General features: G+C 42.2%; 1 protein-coding gene across 3 annotated transcripts in view; it reads left to right on the forward strand.

Annotated features, from left to right (window-relative positions):
• Positions 1-11354: 11354 nt before the first annotated feature.
• Positions 11355-21983, forward strand: part of LOC119164437 (venom metalloproteinase BumaMPs1) — a 40741-nt gene continuing 30112 nt past the window's right edge. For 2 of the 3 annotated variants that reach the window (XM_075871743.1, XM_037416628.2), the window contains exons 1-4: positions 11355-11495; positions 13360-13529; positions 16217-16309; positions 18309-18429. In XM_075871743.1, the coding sequence (XP_075727858.1) occupies positions 11426-11495; positions 13360-13529; positions 16217-16309; positions 18309-18429 (454 nt within the window). In that variant the 5' untranslated portion in view covers positions 11355-11425. The remainder of the gene's footprint in view (positions 11496-13359; positions 13530-16216; positions 16310-18308; positions 18430-21983) is intronic. The other variant, XM_075871742.1, reaches the window with a different exon arrangement.

The raw sequence follows: 21983 nt of genomic DNA on the forward strand, positions 1-21983 counted from the left end.
TTTATCAGAAATTGAAAACTCAAAGTTGAGTTCTACTTGCTTTCGAAACCAAAACGTGTGCTGCCAGAAGAGAGAATATTAAGGGTGTTGCAGCACGATCACAGCCTTGTTTTTATGTATTGTTGCACGTTACGGTGGTGGAACAGCTACCCCACTTGTGTCATTGTGCACCAAACTTGTTTGCCAGCGCCAGCCTGCACTGAAATGCCGCAGTTGCGCCAAACTCTTTTGCCTTGCTTCGCCTTGGCACCTGAATTTCTACCACAAAGTACCACTGCCATCACGTACAGGGCCAGTAAAACTTGCTGAAACATCGTGCTTTCGGTTTCTTTGAAACCTTTATAGATTTGGTTTATTCAAGTCTCTGATCCCTCTAGCAGAAGCTGTGAATTTATAATCTGAATTGCATGGTCGCAATCACTGGCGCACTCCAACTCCGCAGGCTTGGACCTTGACGAACATTTCGTGTTCGGTGAATGCAATAACGCGTGAACATATTGTCTATGGTGTATGTGTGCCTAATAGTTTGCCTCTGAGAAACGAGTTTGTATATATTTAAAAAGCTTTAATTGACATAATTTAACGAAATGTCTCTTGCTGGTTTAGTGGAAATATTTTTGGCACTTTGTGCACTTTTTTTTATATTGTAGGTTCATGATAATGGCATGAAATACTTTATGACACTTTATTGTGTGGCATGCCACTACAAGTTTTGTACGACAGTTAAGTAACAAGACTGACAAGTAAGTTACTAGACCTACCTACGTTATTTTAAGCTCACTATTCTTTTATGCGGAGTCGTTTGGCCTGTACTTCATTAGAGAACCTTAGGTTATTAGTTATTCTGCTTTAAAATGCGTGTCAACCATCTGAAGTGTATTGGACGTTGATGTAAAGTGTGACGGGCTATACTATAATAAGTTGTCGCACCTGTTAAACTGTTAACGCTGCAAAAAACCCTGCTGAATCATAGGCAACGTCATTAAAGTAAAAATATAACATACTCCAGAAGACCTGTTTTGATAAGTGATCACTACTTTTCAAATTCAGTTACTAGCGAATACACACAAAATATCTTGAAAACAAGTGTTTGGCTGACTCTCTTCAACAACGTAACAAAAAATTTGTGTACCTTTCTGCTGTATTACATTCCTTCTGCAAGACGTGCAGTACATAGAGTAGATGTAACACCATCGCTAAACATTTGCGTGTTGTAAAAGAAATACAGAAAAAAACTGTGGCACAAAGGGAAGGGAGGGTATTGAATGCTAGGCTACCAGACAGTGAATTCCGCCCACTTTACGGATTTCCCAAATGATTATTAACCAAAATGCTAAGACTTTCTTTGCTACTTTCAAAAGTAGGCCTGAGTTAAACGTATTCATATATTTATGCCTTTCGCAGAAAGCTTGTACGGGCATCGCATAGGAGTAGAACATAGTTACGAAGCAGATCCACGGGCTCTACATTGCGGTCGCTAATGTAAAGTAGCGCTATACTGGCAAAGAAATACCTTGTGGGAGAATCCAGTGTCACTTTGGGAAATAATGAATCTCCTATATGTCAACTACTAAAAGTGCGCCTCGAGAAGTGCGAGCAGCGTTTTCACGTCGTCTTTGCGAAAGCACGAAGCTAAGGCGGTCTAACAGAGATGTCACGTGATTGTAAAAAAATTATGGTATAAAGTAAAATAATTTGTAAACTTGCTTGCCATGTTCCTTGAAGTTTTGAAGACTTCCTACTTCTCTTCTGCATTTATATCCTGGCCCGCAGAACAAGTCGTGATGTCAACAATTACATTTAGAGGATGGTTGCAAACGAACACATGAACTTTAATTAGGATCCTAAAGCTCTCGCTTAACTAGTGAAAGTTGTATTTAGGATATAGCTGTAATATTTGAACAAATTCAGTAGCTCTTTGAAAATTGTTTTGTGCAACGATCATTTAGGTAACGCTATAATTATTTAATTTGATTGCCAACCTCAATAACAACCAGGCGTATAACCGAGAGAGAAATAGCTCGCGGAATTCTTGGAATGCACGGCGCCTACTCCTCATTGTTTTGTAGGCCTACTTGATGCATTCTTACACGCATGTTGTGTGATTGGCATGGCTTGGCTTATGTTTCAGAAGTCATACGCCTCGATGATAAGCGACTTGTAAAAACAGATGAGAAAGTAAGGTGCTTAGCTGCGAGTGACAAAGAAAGGAGAAAGGACAGCGTATTTTCCATTTTCGCTCGTCGATTGTCTCGATTCTCTTTATGCTCAAGACCACAATATTTTGCATGATTTATCTCGGCCTTAATAGTTTAGCCATTACGAGAACTTTAACGAGGAAACTGTGGTATGCTACCCATGTCTTTTACAAAGCAACCTATGTAAAAGTTTATTTCCGGACAGTTGGGCTTTTCTGTGGGAGGACAAGCTTGCCTAGTGTGGCATTTCTTTAAAAACTACTGCACTGTATGGACAGTCCTCCATTCAGGTCAAGACCGTGCAAGCAGATGAGGCCACGCTGTGGAAATACTGAACATTTCTCGATTATTAAGGAGGGCTGACGTTGTCACTCGGAAATGGCAGCATATAGTTAACACGCTCGAACTTCTTTGTAAAGCAAGCACGAAACAGAGTGGTCAAACTCCAGGCAATACGTGGGATTAAAATAACGTCCAAATTTTTTCGTATGGCGCTGCTAACCTTGAATCTATGCTAATGCTCTTTAGAACCACTCAAAAGCAGTGACGTGATTGAGATTTTAAGAATATACCAGAGTTTCGTTGACTGACCTCACTTTGAAATGTGTTTGCCCGGCATATATCTCAGTTCAAGGAATCGAAAAGCTTGTCCGAGACTTTTCATCAAAATGTCCATAAGTGTTGCTCTATATTTCGTTGAAACGAGCGAATAAACTAGAGATGTGACTTTAAAACTTGGCTGACTTTGTGTGGCATTCAGATATATGGTCGTTGTGACGCTGAAAGAGTAGGATATTATTCGTTCATTTCCTTTTTCTAACTCCATGATGTGACAACACGTTTGGTCTGGCACACTTTATGGTCGTACCCCTCATTAAAGGGTGATGGACATTTTGTTTAGAAATCATCACATGACCTCAGAATTGGAAAACTCTCCTTTTGCCATACAAAACAATAGCGGTAAATATTTATTGATTTTTTTATAATCAGCACAGTAAGAGGGGTTTTTTGTGTGCTTCAAAGAATTTCTTCATTTTCGATTTTTTGAAACTTACCTGACGTAAATGTTATCAGTCCCACAATACTTTCGGGCTTGTTTATTTACCTACCCTAGACAAGAAGGCTGTGTGACATATTATAAACGAAATTCCACGACATGAGATAAAAAACCTCCGTTTTCGTATTTGAAGATTCTGACACACTAATTTTTTTTACTTTTTACCGATGAGTGTCCCTAATTTTCGATACACGTAAAGGTATGCATTAAAGTGGTATTTTCGATATTTTACTTGCGGAATACTATACTGATTGCATATAAAGCTTGTAATAGAGAACAATTTTTATTTCATTTGGCAGCTTATTTATTCTGGCATTAAGAGAATAAACTTAGAGCGTGAGAATCAGAACAAATTTCATGCATAACCTAACGAGAACGACAAAGGATTCTTTTGTAGTAGCAAGTTGACTGGTGAAAGCTATGTACACCCTAGTATACAGAAATTACCGAACTTCGGTGAATGCACGCTTTTTTTCGCCATTTCGGGGTACTGTTGTGCTCGGGCTTTTATAACAACCTAGGGACGCAGCCCTCCTGTGGCGAGAGCGCCAATTCTGTGCTGTTGCGAAGACCCTTTGCAGGCACCCGCTACTGGCAGTGACATGTACATGCTGCATGAACCGACTGAAGCGAAACTTCACTGAAGTTTACTGGCGACCACTTTGTTATACGAAGAATAACTTGTGATACAATAAGGTGAAGATTTCACTACATGACAACGATTGTGGGTCTAATCAGCCTGTGGAGGCAGACTATAAAAGGTCTCGTTTTCCCCAAATCTGTAGATGGGTAAATTACTCCAAACAGCGCTCTTTAGTCACAGAACACACACCCATTCTGATGGTGCCACCCGTGCCCGGCAAGGTCAATTTCCACGACTGTGGCTTGGCCATCACTCTATTCAGTGATTGCCTGCTGCCCGGCAAGTCGTGAGGTGAAACCATGCTGCAGCTGTGGCAAGTCGGTGGAGGTGAAATGGCACATGCCCATGTTTTGTGTGATCTCAGTGAACGTTCAGTAACACCACGTGGTTCATGTTTCCACAGCCGTTTTCTACGACATGTCTTATAATGACATCAGGCTATCGACCCATTAAGTCTGAGACATTATGATTAGTTGTACTACTAGGTGAAACTGCTTGTTCAAGGAACCCCTATGGGGAAAAGTTTTCTTTTTCTTTTTGCTATGACTACAAAGCCAAGTAACTGCATTGCTTTCCCCGTGACTCATTGTGCTTTTGCTGGACAGTTCAACAACGATTTCCTCTCTAACTTTCCTTTGCCGAGTTTACACATTGAGTACGGCCAAATGGCTTTTACATTCACGGTCACCATATTGAAATATGATTTACCGCCCTTTCCTCTCTTAAAACTGCAGCATCTTTTCATGAATTCAAAGATGCCATAAGCCTTTTTACTTCAAATTTCTTTTTGCTGTATTCATTTCATCTTCACCATTATGATAATTTTCCTTATTTTTGCAATGCATCAATTGTATTACAATTAGCATTTTTGTTGTTTGCAGTTTTTCCACTTTGCTACTGTATTTTCCTACATCTACTCGAACTTCTCGAAAGCAGTTCTGCTTTATGCATTTTTTTTTGTTCACCTGCTCGCGGTTTTCTTTGTAATATTTGCGTTAACTATTACGAATCGAGAGTTCCACTTCAGTCTTCACCTGTGGAATTCTCATCTGCATATTTTCCTGGAATCCATTTTATAGCATACCGTAATGATAAATGAATAGAAACTTTGTTTGTTACAGCATTTGTTATATTTCTAGCATGATTTGAACCATAAAAGAAATGTGATAATTCACATTCCCATCCCAGTAATGAAAAAAAAGTATCATAGGTGCACATATTTGCAGCTTCCTGATAACCTCGCAACGACACTTGCACAGTTTCAACTCACTGGCGTTAAAATAAAGGGTTAATAAAAACACAACCTTTCTCTCCACGCGGCGTCCTTCTGATGTCCACTGAAAAGCGAAGCCTGGCTAGCGGGTACGAACTGAACCAGGAGTTCTTATGCTATTACTTTTTACTCTTAAGCGCAAAGCTCAAGCGTCTTCGAGTTCTGTTTTGGGTCATCTTAAACATATACGACACGCATGCTAGCGGTCTATAGCAAATGAAAAGGACCGAATGTGCGCCGTTGGGCATTGCGAAAATGTATAGGTTGCTACGATCTATGTTTCGTGGTGTGGCTCTTGTGAGGTTCCCTAGTTGATTACTGCTGTTCATGCAATGGCTCGTCATTAATCTTTGCTCTGCCTGCATTTCAGGCCATGGGCATTGAGACATCAACTAAGGTAACAAGAAAATGGGATACGCTATCTCACTTGTACTAACTTACAAAGATGTAGGCAATGTCTTTCTGTTCTTGAGATGTCAGTGGCTGGTGTGTAGTACGCTTTTGATACGGTGCACATTCTGACGTACAACCACCTGCAGAAATATAGGGTGTGATTTCGAAGTGGCAGTCTAAACTTGTACTCTATAAAGAGGTTTATCCTTCTCTAACAGGAATTATTATAACACGAGAATGTATTTATTTTTATTTATTTAATTATTAGAATACCCTCAGGGCCCGTAGGGCATTACAGAGGGGGTGGGTACAACATTTATAACACACAAGAAAAAAAAGACAAAATAAAGAAACAAGTGTCAGATGCGCAAATCGGGAAGGCAACATAAGTCAACTAAAAATGTATAAGAATTCAAGCACATACAAGACAAAGATAGATAATGGAAACTGCGTATAGTTACAAGCATTGCTGAGAAATTGCAGTCTTGAATAACAAAGGGTCTGTTATTGTTACAACGGAATGTAATGTGTCTTTGCAGATTCAGCGCTGACTGTGTTGTGATATATGAGACCTTGTAAAAAGTGTACTGGTGTAAGGCAGCAATAGCACCATTTCACGTGAATGTACTCCCAGTAACGCGTATTGAGTTATCTCCATCGCGATGACTAACGCCCATAATGCTGACCTAAATGTAGTGATAGGTGAAGTTGATAACATATACTTCGATGCACCGCCTTCAACAAGGAAAAAACATGTTGTGCATACCTGAGAAATAGTGTATCCTTCGAGTGTGCTTACGCTTCCACTACCACACTGAGTTTGGGCAACAAGGTATAGCACAAGTTCGTCTATAGCATGAGCTGCGAACGTTCGCAGGCACACCATGTCCCACTGGCATTTCTCTCGTTGCATCGTGTCACGACATTAGCCCATCGCCATTGTTGACTTTCTGAAGCGTTTCTAGCAGCACTTGTATTGGTCAGCGCTATATCGCTCGAAGAAGCTGTCGGCGACGGAGAAACACCGTTTGGGCATGTGGAAGCTGCACTACTCCGACAACGTGCGCTCTGGGGCTAAAACGAAGCGAAAGGCGATGAACGTAACAGACTCTATGGAAGCTCCGCGATGCTAGCGCGGCAGGTGTTTTTCGCTAGTACCCAGACGCTTTATTCGTGGTCTCAGATTGCGAATACCGGAGACCATGCTTCAATTGTGACTGTATGGTACTCTATCAGCGCTACTAAGTGCGGTATGGTTGAAATTTACGGTGTTTCTCAAATCACGTCGTCGTTTTACCACGTTGAACTCCAAGAAGTGTTAAAACCACTTTTTGTTAAGCTTATCATTTCAGAGCAGATCTGTGAAGTGGTATCATAGACCGACTTTCGACATTTTGATTATCTTCGTCACTTTCCTCTCAAAATCTTTGTTCTTTGCTGCCAGGAGACAGACGTACGCCGATTCACCTGCCGAGGGATGCAGGAACGGGCGAAAAAATGAATAGAAAAAGAGCGAAAAAAAAAAAGGTTTGAGAGAGAAAAAGTTGGTCCCTTATCTGCATGTAATCTGGAAATTCGTCGAAAGACGAAAGTCTTGCGTGTCGGGAGAGTGAACAAAACATTTATTTAATGTTCTGCGAAAAAAAAATCGGTGAGTGGTATTCCGGAGGCGCTGCGTTAGAGTGCCTCGATCGTGCAGCGGAGGCGAACAAGCGCATCAAGCCGCGTCACACTTGAGACATGAGAGCCATCTGGTAGTTTTTTTGGAAAACAGTGGTGATAAGGCGTAGAATGCGAAGCGACGGGTAGGTGCCACCACAATTTCGTCTTAGCAAAGCGTTGGAAACACTTCCCGTTTCATGCAAGCGTTGCATGGAACGCGCAGCGTGATAAGCGCTACGGTCCTTAAAATTACTTATGTTTGCGTTTTGTAGTAAGAAATTCACATGCAGAATATACGTGTATTGTTATGGTGCCGCAGACATGCGCAGTTATTGCTTTTTAATTGACAATTGCACAAGCATGAACGCTCAACTTTGAGCAGCATTGGTGGACGCTGCGGATGGGATCGGCCGTTTCAAGTACCCAATGCCGGCTAGAGTGGACAAACAGGCAAGAGCACACACACACACACACACACACACACACACACACACACACACACACACACACACACACACACACACACACACACACACACACACACACACACACACACACACACACACACACACACGCGCGCGCGCGCACGCACGTGCACACACACGCACGCGCACACGCACGCTCGCACGCATTCACGCACGCACGCAGGCAGGCAGGCAGGCAGGCAGGCAGGCCAAAAAATACGTCATTCGTGTAAAATGGTTCCCAAGCCACTCAGGCCTGCCCGGCAACGAGGCGGCGAACACCGCTGCCCGCGTTTCACTCATCCGGGTCATTGCCCCTCCATGTCCCGAGTCGGAATCTGGCAATACGAATCTGATGCGTTTTCGTGAAATTCTTGCCTATAACCGGGCTTCGTGCCACCTGTACCTGGACCCCGCAAGTGGTCTGGAGAATTCGGAAGAGCGAATACTATGCCACCTCCAGACGAACACCTATCTCAGTCCGGTGGTCACCGGTCATTTTTTGCCAGAAATCAGTGGCACCTGCTTGACCTGGCAGGTACTGACCGACACCTACCGCGTCGTCGCTTCGTGACCGAATGATATTCGTGAAATGATCGAATAGTGCAGGAATGTGGAGGAAAAAAGAAATATTAAGGTAAAGAGGAGAAATTTGGAGTTTATGAGAAGGAAAGGAGGTTGGACAGATAGTACACAGAGGGACACAGACTGAGCCGAAGATGGGTTGAAAGAAATGAATTAAAGAATAGAGTAGAAAAAAGGGCGAGCCGCAGATAAAGATGACAAAATTGAAATGCTGGCTAAAAAGCACCACGCCTGCTTAAAATTCGCAGCACAGACACAGCAAAAGCTCGAAGTTTGGCCTTTCAGAGCATTCCTTAAGTATTTGCTACAATACGCTTGCTCGGTACACACTTCGACATAAATAATCATGTGTGAGTGTGTAGTAGGCCAGCATTCACTACGTAATCCTTCGTCATTCTTTGGAGAAGCATTGTATCCGCTACACACTTGTAAGGAACTTTGTGCGCAGGTTTCGTGCAGTGACTGAAGACGATGAAGAATTAGGCCTGAAGTGAGTAGGCGCAATAGGTGATTAAGAACAAGCTTTTGTAGCGGGTTTGAGCATTGTTCGACGCACTCGTTACGCGATTCTTATTGTGTGACGCCTGGTTGTTCCTTTGCTGTCCTAAAACGCTTTAATAGTCATCATGCTACGATCCATTTCTCGACATCAAGCCTGCCTATAGGGCAAGTTTACAAGTGAGTTCAAAGCGTCAGAGTAGCTCAGTGTTAGAATATTCGGCTGGTACGCAGGGGACCTAGCTTCGAATCCCACTGTGTCCTTGTAGTCTTGATGTTTTTTTCTTTACTATTTTTTTCTTACACTGTGCGCTAGTGATTATACAGACACCGATGGTGGTGGCGGATAAGCATGGCGCTGCACGTGACTGGTGTTGTGATCTTATAACAGCTTTCACTGTAAACACACACACACACACGCACACGCACACACACACACACATACACACACTTTATGGATGTTCTTTAGACCAGGTTACAGGCTACTTTAAAATTTGTCTGCAAAAAAGAGGAGAAAATTATTACATACAAGGAAAGAGAAACAACAAAGAATAAAGGTGACGCAATCGTGAAAATGACAGACATTGATTGATATGTGGGATTTAACGTTCCAAAATCACCATAATAATATTAGAGACGCTAGAGCTCCGGAAATTTTGACCCCCTGGGGTTCTTTAACGTGCAACTGAAATCTTGACACACGGGCCTACAACATTTCCGCCTCCATCGGCAATGCAGCCGCCGCAGCCGGGATATGATCCCGCGACCTGCTGGTCAGCAGCCGAGTACCTTAGCCACTAGACCACCGCGGCAAGGCGAAAACGACAAAGAGGTGACAGGTATAGAACGATATTCAACGTGTTTCAAAAAAATGTGTCCACGATTGTTTAAAAATCAGCAAAAGACATCATTTGCTCACGGTCTTCAGAGTTTCTTTTTCTATAGTGGCAGACATCTTAAGAAGGTTGAAGACATCATTTGGATCCATACTTAGGAAGGTAAATAATTACCATTTTAATTAGAGGAGTTTGGCAGTTAAGTCTAATGGGACAATAGAAGTTCTTGATGCAAAAACAAAAAAAAAACCATTGCCGCTTTGATATTACAGAAAAGCGGCTTCAAGTATTAACAACTAATAATGAAATTCCACTGAATACTGTGGTGAAACCGAAACCAACGGACCGAAGAGTGCAACAAGTAGACTACAAAGACGTCACTTTTCAAAACAGCAGTTACAGGGTTCTAGTCTTCCCCGTTTGATAACGTATGTGTGTCATGCGTGCTGTCATGCGTGCTGTATGTGTGTCATGCGTGCTGGTGTCAGCGCAACGCACACAACCACGCAATGAAGACGGTTGATGGTTGATATAACAAAGCCCCCAAATTTGAGTTGCGCTCTTTAGCGTTTCGGTTTCTGTGTGCCGCAGGCTTGGGACAAATTCTTTAATTCGCAGCTTTTACTAGAGGCCGCTTTTTTCAAATATGAAAGGGGCAATTGGTTTCTTGCATGAAGGACTTCGATTCTCTCATTTGACTTATATCTGCCTAACTCTACAAACTAAAAAGTAATTATTTTATCTTTCTTGATTACCGTTACAAAAAACACCTTCAACATTCTCAAGATGCCTGCCACTATATAAAAAGCAACTGTCAAGACAACGAGCAAATAGCACATTTTTGTGATTTTTTAAAAATATTGGATGCATTTTTTTAAGCACCTTGTACATAACGTACGCTAAAAAGAAGTCACAAATTAAAGGAGAATGTATTGGCATATATAGTACACTAGAGTACAAAAAATTTGCTGTGTGGCGTAAAAAACCATTTAGATTCATAAACCGGCACGTGCTTGATTTGTCATCTTTTCAACTTCGTCCTCTTGCTCCTCTGCTGAGTTCAGTCTGCTATAGGCCTTGAGAGCGAGCACTGTGCGACTTCGTTCCTGTGCGAGTTTTTGCAAGGGGTACATAGAGTTTTTTAAGGCTCCCATTCATCACCTATGGAGACCTCATAAAGGTTCATATGAAGGTCCGGCATGTGACACCAACTGCGCATACGTGTTCATGTGCCCACACTTGACCACGTGTGAACAAAGTCATTTGATTGATTGGTATGTGGGGTTTGACGTCCCAGAACCACGATATGGTCGAGATACGCCGTAGTGGAGGGCTTCGGAAATTTTGACCACCTGGGGTTCTTTAACGTGCGCCCAAATCTGAGCACACAGGCCTACAACGTTTCCGCCTCCATCGGAAATGCAGCCGCTGCAGCCGGGATTTGATCCCGTGACCTGCAGGTCAGCAGCCGAGTACCATAGCCACTAGATCACCACGGCGGGGCAAAGTCATCTGCAAGACAGGTGGAATTGTGGTGCCATTTGGCGTTTGCTCGTGCATTGAACGGACAAGGAAATGAAACCCGATGCAAAGTTTCAAGTGAAATGTCACGATCTTTTGACGTTTCCCTTTTATGCTAAATTGCTATCCCAGGTGGCGAATTCCAAGAAAGAAAAACGCACTATCCAGATAACCTACACACTAAATATCATTGCAAGTCTTTTGTTCATCCATGAAAATGTATATATAGAACACCAGCAATTCCTCTCTTTCGCAGCGTTATCAAGCTTTAGCAGCTCCCTCGCTCTATCTGTAAATGAAATCGTTTAAGTTGGTGAGCGTTGCACAACTGCTAGTGGTTATCATAGGCGGCCGTGCTGCGAAGTGTGAGTGCACTTTCTTTTTATCATTTCAATAATATGTGTTGAACGTGATTTATCCTAAAAGAAAAGAGTCTCTGTTCCTGAAGGAAAGAAAGAAAAAATAATTCAGATTAAGAAATATTTGCTAATAGTTAAAGTTATTATACAAAAGGAGCGCAACGTAATATTACATCACCACTTCTTACTCACTCACTTAAGAGCGTCACTCATGAGGAGCAGCAAACCAAAGTTTTTCTTAAAAAGTGCTGCGTTGCGTCCCTGAACACACTTAACGCGTTACACCATGAAAGTATTTGGCGCCAAAAGACATTTCCGTGATTCTGAATAAACTGTTTAAGTTGCTTTAAATTGCAATGTGCGTTGTCTGAAGAGATTTCTCTTGAAAGCTGGAAGATTTTTTTGAAGAATTTTTTTGAAAGCTGAAGGATCTTGAAGGACAAAATGAACAATTATAGCATACCGGGGGCACCGGGATACCGGGCGTACCGTGATAGCGGGCGTACCGTGATAGCGGGATCAAAGTGCAAGTGCGCAGATACGTGCGTTACCCGTACCGCTTACTCTACGAGTGCTATTTTTCAGATTTAACGTTAGCCTGGTAGCGTAGGTGTATGTAGTGTACGCACAACATAGCGGCTCTCTCAGACGCCCACTTCGAGGTGATTTTCTAGTTGCCACCACGTGTAAGCTTAGGAAGGGCGAAAGCAATTTATGGCATATCCGGTTTCGAACATTGATGCGTGGCGTTTCTCGCTGTCATTTTGAAGTGCTTTTTATGAGATTGTTATTTCAATTGCGGCTGAAATGTGGAACTACTTTTTATCGTTGTGTTTACTTTCATTGGGGCTTAAATTCGTGCTCAGCAATAAACTTGTCTCTCAATACAGTCCTAATGCAGCAGTTTCCTCTTGTCTCAGTCTAGTATTCGAAAGCCTTTGCATTTGTTCTTGTGCCCAAGGCCCATCGTATCTGGTACATTGTGTTTATGCCTAATTTCAATTTTAATAATATTCATTATCACACTTGGAAGCAAAAAAACTGACATTGCTTTCGCACAACTAGAAGAAATGGCATGTTCTGTATTTTTTATTGTACGTTCAAACCAGTAATTGTTTCTTCTAATATAAAAGCGGATCCAATACCAGAACCGCAACCAACGTTCGCCCGACATGACGTCTGATCATTGGAGCACATATCTAACGCTTATTAGGGTAGAATACTTCACTGCAACGCGAAATGCTTCGCTTGCATTCCTGCTGGGTCGCTGATTTTTGTTGTCTGCATTCGTCAAGTAAATGCCGTTGTTGCTTTTGGTTTTATTTAGCGCTTTGGAATTTAAATGGCCAATGTCAGTTCTTGCCGTTCTTGGAGAGAAAAAAGAAGTCATATGCATTAGCGCAGACCCGCGTATTCAGATTGGTTCTACAGAGATGTTGGCTGCACGTGTTTCAAGCAAAGGGTTCGACTGCATACGTGGCAGAATTTTCATGACATTCATGTCATGGCGAGACATTCGTATCAATGAAACCCTTGTGACCTCCCTTGGCAGTTTTAGTTTGCACCGAGTCAAAGACTCTATCACGAAAGAATCCCGAGGTTATCGGCTTGGCCGATAGACGGTCGTGTAAAAGAAAATAAACGAGGTAACTCGGGTTCGCTAAGGAATGCCTGTAGCTGAAATTTGTTGGTTGCAAGAAGAAAAAAAAAAAAACAGAAGTTTTGAATGCTTTGTCTTTGCTTTCCCTTCCGTGATCATATCTGGCGCCTTTTTAGCGCGCAGACTAGAAGGGTAACTTAAACAGACCTATAGTATGATCAAAGAGTCTGTGGTAAAATGTAACGTCTAATTTACCTTGTTCATCCACAGTACCAAAATACCGAGCAATCACGTATCCCCAAGTCTTCGATGGACGAGACGAAAACACCAAAGTTCTCAAAATAAACGAAGATATTAGCTTGAACCTCGAGCCCATATCCATACTGCATGAAGATTTTTTCATTCGCACGTATCGCAATGGATATCCGGAACATCATTACGTGAGTAGCAGAAGCACAGTAGTTAGTTTATTGAACGAAAACGAAGGATGCTTAGTTTAGTGTTTTTTACTCGAATCACAGCTGCATAATGTTGGGATTGCTATATGAATGTGCCTGTATTTCGATAGTTTCGCAAGTAAAAGACAATGTTGATTAAAAATAATAGACGTACGTTTGGCCATGCAGGAAGAGATATTTAGGACGAATAACTCTCGTTAGAACGGCTGTCGTTGGGGGTGGAAGTAATACCGCAAAAGTACAAAAATAGCATTCGCGGAAAAAAACGCTTATATAAGAGGCGCCTTGCGGCCTAAAGCTTGAACCGCAGAAAAAAAATTGCAGATTGCACGTACAATGGGAATCGATGTCACGCGAAACATGTGGAGGGAAGTTGAATTCGGCGTACTTCATTTGTTGAGTCTAACTTTATGAACTGACTCTGAAGATACGTAGGCCGTTAGCTACATTTGACACCAAACCGGGCGTCACGTCTGTATAAATGTCGTACATTTCGATCTTAAAAATTGATTGGCAGTATCGCAACCACATTGGATGTTGCATCATCATTGTGCCTGCAAAGGGTATTTTTCGAATGCAGTTCTGAGATGTTGCGTAGCCTTGTAGTCGTTTACTTAGTCAACACGCTGAATGCCAGGTCTAGATTCCTCGAGGGACCAAATATTCATTCTTTGCGTTTGTGGGGTCAACGCTGCCGATGTCTGTTTTTCATAACGCCATTTTTCGTAAATGTTCGTACAAAAGTACGTCCGAACACAACTGAACACAGCAGACCTCCTATTATGACAGTACATACCAGGTGTCTTTTCCCCAGCGTGAGAGCACATGAAGTGATAGCTGATTTTTCACCACTCATTCATTGCTGGGACGATTGTGGGCGAATACCAAGCGTTCGTTTGGATAGAAGCGGATGGTTGCGTCTGCATGGGTGCTGGCATGTTGTCTTTGAAACCCAGCTACCGGCGCTTACTGCCACGGCCGCTTCGCTGGCCTGCTGGGTTCGCTTGGGCAACTGGATGGGAGAAGGACAGTTTACGGTCACGTGATTAAACAAGGCGACACACGGGCGCCGCGGCGGAAAATCGTCTATACAGTGGAATTCAATTTTTTCTTTACTTTTTATGCATTCTCGTTAAAGTCAGAGCTTACTACGTCGCCTGCTAGAGGGATGTAACAGCATAGCTGCGCTTTGCGCTAAAGCAGCACCACAGCCGATAAATAAAAATGAAGCAGCCGTGGCGGGACACAGCATATTGTTCCTTGGCATTTACTTACCGAAGATGGATGCTAAAAGTTTTGCTGAATCATGCAACAGGGAGAGGTGGATAGAAAACGAACACTTCCAAAGCACTCCACGTCCTTGACTGCCGGGAAGCGAGAGCTACGTGTTTGACGTTTCGGAAACTTAAATGGCGGAAATGTTTTTGCTTGCCACTAGACGGCGCGAAGAAAAGTGGCTCTCCGGCAGCGCACAATTACCTGGTCGCCCGAAGGAGCGGAACGGCAACTTCTAAATGTTTCTTGCTTCTCAAGCAGTGGCGCACCAAATAGAACAGCGCAGCGTGAACAGTGAGCCTATTTCTATAAAGTTGATTAACTGTGCCTTTTCGAGCTACAAGGAAGCTGAAACGCGCATGTTTTGGCTCATGTGTGCCGCTCTTTTCTGAAGATTGGGAGAGGCATCCTACTGGAGTTTATGCAAGAACATTATCCTCTGAATTTAAAACAAGAAGTGCGCTGCACAAGAATAGCTCAATGCGAATTTGTCCCGCATGCGTCTCCACTGCCTGGCGCACAAAAAGTCTATATAAAAACGAGTTCAAAATGCTCAAAAATTACCTTGCTGGGACACTTACTTGCAACATTTACTTTCTGCGTAGGACGATACACCTTAAGATCGCCAGGAACATGAATTCTACCAAAAATCGGGGGTCTCAATCCCTTTTTATGGACATTGAAGTTTGTACTACGAAAAGCCTAACGCGGCTTTGAGATATCGAAGAAGCAGCTTCTTTTAACAATATCGGGGCAATAAATGTAGATGTAAAAAAGAACGAAATGGTTACTGACGCACCAAGGAGTCCAACTAATGGACGACGAGATTGAGGTCAAGGTTCGCGAAAATGACTGCCGTTAAATTCAGCATTGAAGACTGCGTGCGCTTTGCGTGCTATAATTGCAAAAATTCGGTCTAATATGCTTTGCTATATAATCGGGAACGCTATTTGTAAAAATGTACTGAATTAAAATAATTAATCTTATTCCCCTGGTTGTTTACTAGCATATTGTGCATAAAATTTAATGGTGGTGAGTTTTTGTGGTTTTTGTTACTATGTCATAGGCAAGCAGAGTAAGCGTGATGCGAAACGTTTCAACAAATTCTAGAAGAAAAATGATGACTTTTTTATAAATAAACACGTATTATTGTTATGTCATGCAAAGCCAAATATATTTTATATCCGTTTTTTTTAGCTCTGAAGTGAATAATGCAGCCTCGTACTTGTTATTACAGCAAAAAAAAAACAGCTAAAATATTGTCCTTGCTGTAGATCACGGGATGTGCATGCAGTTGCTTATCGTGGTTACGTAAGAAGCCGCACTGGAGACATTTGTTGAACTGAGTATTTTTTAGGTCAACCATTTGTAAAATATACCGTTCTCATTTTCAGCATAACGTCCGAGAGCTGCAGAAAGACTTGTATCATGACAAAAAACGTTATGCTGCAGTGATGCTTTCCGAAGAAGACGGGGCAGTAAGAGTGGTATGAACACACAGCACACTTTTTTACTTTCAGCTGAGATTGCTCAACAGGCCGAGAAAAGCTCTGACAGCCCAAGGAGGCTCTCGAAAAACAAATTGTATCACATACTTATTTCATCTAATGACTAAAGAAATGCTTATGTAGTAAATAACTTTATTGTAACACCTTTTTTGTATCTAATGTACGTTTCAACTATAGCAAGAGTTCTATACCATAATCACAATGAAAACTAAGACTATAGGTGCTAGGAAGCTTTTCCCCTAAAAAAAAAAAAAAAAACACACCCCGTCGAATACGAGTGGATGAACGAATATTTGCCGTACGCTCGAATCACATTCTCTTTTGCTTCCTAGCCAGTACACTCACACCTACCGAGAATAGTGAAAAGGGACAGCCAAGCAAGTTTTTATCTATCGTAAGCAGGGCGTCTTTTCTGTATTTAGGTGCCATATGAGGTAACAAAGATGCAAATAATTTACTTCGTGGGCACGGGCTTCGTAGGCATTTACTTGTTCTCACTCCTTTTGGTTCCTAGTTGGGCCTTAATGTAACCAGATTTGCAACGAACCTTAACTTTTTGCTACCCGCGTCGCGCACAAATTATGGAAAAATGACCACTGCCTTTGCGGCCATTACTTTTTGGAATAACATGCCTCTTTCTGTTAAAACGATGCCCACATTGTCATCATTCAAAAAGTCGCTTAAAAGTTTTCTGTTAAATTATTAGCTGCCTGTATATGGGCTTTTTGGGGGCTTTGGTGTTTTGGTTATGCCCTTTAGATCATTGCATTTCGATTGACAATGTCCGCCACTGAACAAGATGTTTTTTTTCGTTCTTTCTTTTTTCTTTTCTTATTTGCCTTGCTTTTTGTTGCCTGATGTGTCACTTAGCCTATAATAATTACTTATCACACTATATTGTATAAATGATTTCCATTCACTCGTTGCTTGTTAACTTGATCTGATTTATTGATTGTTATAATGCATCGAGGGTCCCGTTACAGTTTTTAACTTTGGGACCTTCGTCTGTATATTAATATTACTGTACTACTTTTTTGAAATGAATATTAAACTGAAACTGAAACTGAAACTTATGACGAAGGTACAGAGAAAAAATTTCGCTCGTGTGCTATCAAAACTCTCCAGAATTGTAAAGTTAGCTTCTCTGCTGGGCGGTTTGAACAAGTAAGAGAAGTTTCTCATTTAATGCAAATAGCCTGTTCAAGCGCGATTTGCTTACGCAATAACGTGAAAAATGTTCGGTGGCCTCTCTTGATATGAACACTTCTAATCAACAAGCCCCAGCACGTCCAACTCGGACCTCGTCTCCATTGGAAGAACGAAAGGTGCCGCCATTACTTGATGAAATAATTGGTGCATAGAAGTGCACTTGCGAATTGTGAAAATGGTCCATAGTAAAAAATTGTGGCCACCGCACGTCAGCGCACGCGTTACGTTTAGTAATTTGTCTTGTATCTGATCGCGCGGCTAAGATTGAGTGTAATCACGAATATGATAAAACACTTCGGAAACACGTCGTGGCACACTACTTAGGCCACGGCTACTATGCCGGCCACGATGCTCAAATAAACCAATGACCGTCTCTCTATACGCTTGGATATATGACATTGTTTTTAGAAAACGTGTTCGGTGGTTTCTGGCAGATATTGAATTTTTTTGTAAGTTCTATGTCATGTGCAACGCCGTACTGTTTGGCTCACAGGTCTTCAAGATTCTCGACTACCGGTCGCCAGTGTTTTTATGACCATGTTTAAAAGTGTTGTAAGACCTCTTGAAAACAGGCTGATAAAAATGAGAACACTTATTTCAAACGTTTGCTTGTATCGCATGAAAAAACTGCAGAGAATATAGCTTCCTAATCGCTAGAGCTTACAACTAAAAAATTGTTGCATGTCTGTTAGTGAGGCTGCCCTAATTTCGGCAGACAAGAAGTCTTTGTAAGATGCTGATATAAATGTCAAAAAAATCTAATGTGCAGGAAGGCGTAGTTGGCGCTAACTTAAAAATCAGACCCATCGAAACCGCCGAGCGCTCTGACGATGGTCGTTTAGCGCACCTGGTCGAAAATATTGAAGAGGATGACTCATTCGAAGTATATGGTGAGTGCACGCCTATTTCGACTAGTTCAGTAGCGTATATTTTGGTAGGAACTAACACAATAGGTATCTCTTAGTTACACACTGTTTATCACAAAATGGAAACCAGGTGCTTTAGTCAGGCGTGAATCCACAGTGAGGCTGGGGCTGGGCAGGTAGAGAATCTTAGAACCATTAGTGTTACAGAACAGTGCTGACATAACATTGAGTACAAGTACAAGTACTTCCCGAATAAAGGCAGCCATTTTTATATATAGCACTTACGACGATTACCTTTAACCAAAAAAATTTGGCCCCGTCTCTGCATGTAATCTGCAAATGTCGTCGAAAGACGATAGTCTTGCGTGTGGAGAGAGTGAACAAAAGATTTATTTGATGTTCTGCTCAAGAAAAGCGGTGAATGGTATTTTTGAGGCGCTGCGTAGAGTGTCTCGAGCGTGCAGCCGAGGCGAACGAGCGCATCAAGTCGCGTCACACTCGAGACATGAGTGCCATCTGCAGTTTTCTTGGGTAACAAATTGTGTGGCTCCGAGACTGGTGTACGCACCCGTCTCTGAGGTAATAAGAAGTAGAACGCAAGGCGACGGGTAAGTGTCACCACCGTCTCGTCTTAGGAAAGCGTTGCAAACACTTGCCGTTCCGTGCAAGCGCTGCATGGGCAGCGCAGCGTGATAAGCATTACACTCCTTAAAATTACTCATCTATGCATTTTCTGGTAAAAGGCGCGCATGCAGAATATATAAGTGTTAATATGTTGCCCCAGACATGCGCAATCATTGCTTTTTATTTGACAATTGCATAAGTTAAGCGCCAAACCTTCCCGTGTGCTCAGATTTGGGTGCACGTTAAAGAACCCCAGGTGGTCTAAATTTCCGGAGCCCTCCACTACAGCGTCTCTCATAATCAAAGAGTGGTTTTGGGACGTTAAACCCCACATATCAATCAATCAAGCGCTAAACCTTCAGCAACATTGGTGGTCGCTGCGGATGAAGTCGGCTGTTTCAAATACCCGGTGCCGTTAAAAGTGGACAAACAGACAGATGTACAGACAGACAGACAGACACTTAGACAGACAGACAGACAGACAGACAGACAGACCGAAATTTTCGCGTCGAAGGTTCCCAAGAAATACTATTGTGTTTAAAAACGTGCCCGATCACATCACGATGAGAATTGGTATAACACAAATGTGAAACGTGTGTTCGCAGAAGTAGTTGCTTGTTTTTATTGCTCTCATTTATGAGATTTAGTACCATTTCAATGTGTGTTTGGCAGATACAAGAAGGTTTAGTGTCGACCTGCCTGGGCCGATACAGTGAGACAGCATTTCTTGATACCCTTTTGATGTGGACCAGCCCACTTTGGCGCCTCGCGGCTTGTCTCCGTCCCAATAATAAATGACAATTACCATAATTTAACCCCTCAGGTAGACTCTGCAAGAACCTTACTTGCCATAGTCGAAGTTATCAGCATCAATGTGGACGCCAGATAGAGTGAATCCCATGCATTGATGACTGCAACAAGCACATAATAAACACTGGCACTCGATTTGCTTTCCTTCAATGTGTTTTAATACGGGAAGAGTAACAAGCGCCGCGTGTTTCCAAAACCCCGGCATTGAGGTGTGGAACGCGGTACAACAGCTATTGAAGCCTCCGAGAGCTCTACTTTATTATTGCTACGGTTTTCAACCGTAACAATATGAATGAATGTTATGCGTGAGGCTTCGGTTAAAGCCGGTTTCTCGTGGTGTGAAAAAACGTTCACAAAATTGCACTTCCGTTGAAGCGCTCTGAATGGGATGACAGTAGCAATGTCGCATTGACTGAGATAATTGGGGAAGCCATGCATAACTTGACTCTTCTGTTGCCAGGTAATGACACCAGCCGGTGAACTAGAGTGGATAACTATTAGAAAATTATTAAGTTCGCATACGTATAGTCTTCGTTATTTGGCAGTGGTGTCGTGAGTTACACTTACACTTGCAAATCTACCTAGAAGTCTGTTATACTCATGGTCACAGAACATTTTTCTTGTTTTTTTTATTTACCCTCTGGTCAACTTTTATATGCTGATTTGCAAAGGCATGTTGTCGGGCTAGTTAGTTGTGGTGAGCTATAGCCATGGCGAGCGCCGTCACTCTACTTCCTGTCAGGGTGGCCACTGGTCACCACTTTTTGCCAAATTGGCCAATTTGAGAGGCCCGTGGTGAAGTAAAATTACGATAGGTGACTTGGCAAAGTTTTGGCGATTTTTTCTGAGGTCTCAATTGAGTTAGGCCTTCTATACTTTTTTAAGCTTCAGATTCACCAGTAAAAGGGGCTTTCACAAAGAATTTAGTACCTCAGTACGAGGCCTTGATTCTGGAGGCAGTGGCGCACTGATGCGTGTACCAGTAACCTCCCAGAAAACTTTAGGTCAGCGGACTGCTTCGTGTGCCGAAGTGCAGTGGCATTATACTAAGCTTTTTAGGTGCTCTGTGAGATTGAATGGTTAAAAGGTTAGATGACGTTTAGGCCGTATGTTTCAACCACAGCTCCAACTATACTGACTATTTGGTCGGCTTCATCACTGCCTGCTTTAATGCTACTTAGAATTGATACTTGCTATTGACATGCTTTCCGGGCTAGCGAAGAAGTAGGCTCTTTTATAGCGGCCTTCGGAGACGACACTGAGTCAAAATTGTAGCGTAAAAATCAACGCAGAGGAAGTTTCGTATGGGCATTGCGATAGGTAGCAGTACTTTATAATTTATTTCCACTTTCTGTAAACAAGTTGCTCAACTATGGCAAATATAATTCTACCATAATAATTCTATGTACACTGTCCTTCTTTTGTACTGACTGCTACGCCCTGTATTCGCAACAAATGAAACCCTCACAAACCTTTGTTATCAGGCACTATCATTCAGGGATACTGCTGGCATAGGCATGCCCTTTTTCGTTGCTCCCATGTGTTAGCCGAGATACGCGTGGCATTCGAAAAGCGTCAATATAATTTAGGGAGTATTGAATGGTACCTTACTCGATGGCGCTACACATATTTAGCAATTTTTATTACTAGGCATACCACATATATGTAGAGTGGCGACTTTTCTGGTGATATTAGACGCAAAACAGCAATTTTAGGCACTTTTTCGCTCATAGTTTTGCGAATTCCACGCCAAAATAATTGCTTTTGTGTATTTTAGTTTGCCTAAGTGTTATTCAATATTTATGTTATCCTAAATGTTGTTGACGTCATACTGAACCTAATCGCCTCTCTTGTGACCTCCCGCAAGTGCTGCCACCATAAAGAACGGGGGCCAAGAGCTTTACAAGCTGCCCAGAGCAGCTTTTTTCTTGGGCCCTCCCAGTGTATAAGAAATTTTTACAATGGAAATAAAAATGAATGAACGAATGAATGAATGAATGAATGAATGAAAATAAGTGGCAGCCCTGCTTCCTGTCTCCTTATTCTGTGGAGCGACGTGAGTTAGTAATAAAGGGGGAACTGCGGAAGCCTCATAAGCGAGTGAGAAGCGTTGTGCGGTATAAGAGAGCGGCTTTCATGCCAGC

This window comes from Rhipicephalus microplus, chromosome 8, assembly GCF_043290135.1.
Source record: "Rhipicephalus microplus isolate Deutch F79 chromosome 8, USDA_Rmic, whole genome shotgun sequence".
Taxonomy (NCBI): Eukaryota; Metazoa; Arthropoda; class Arachnida; order Ixodida; family Ixodidae; genus Rhipicephalus; species Rhipicephalus microplus.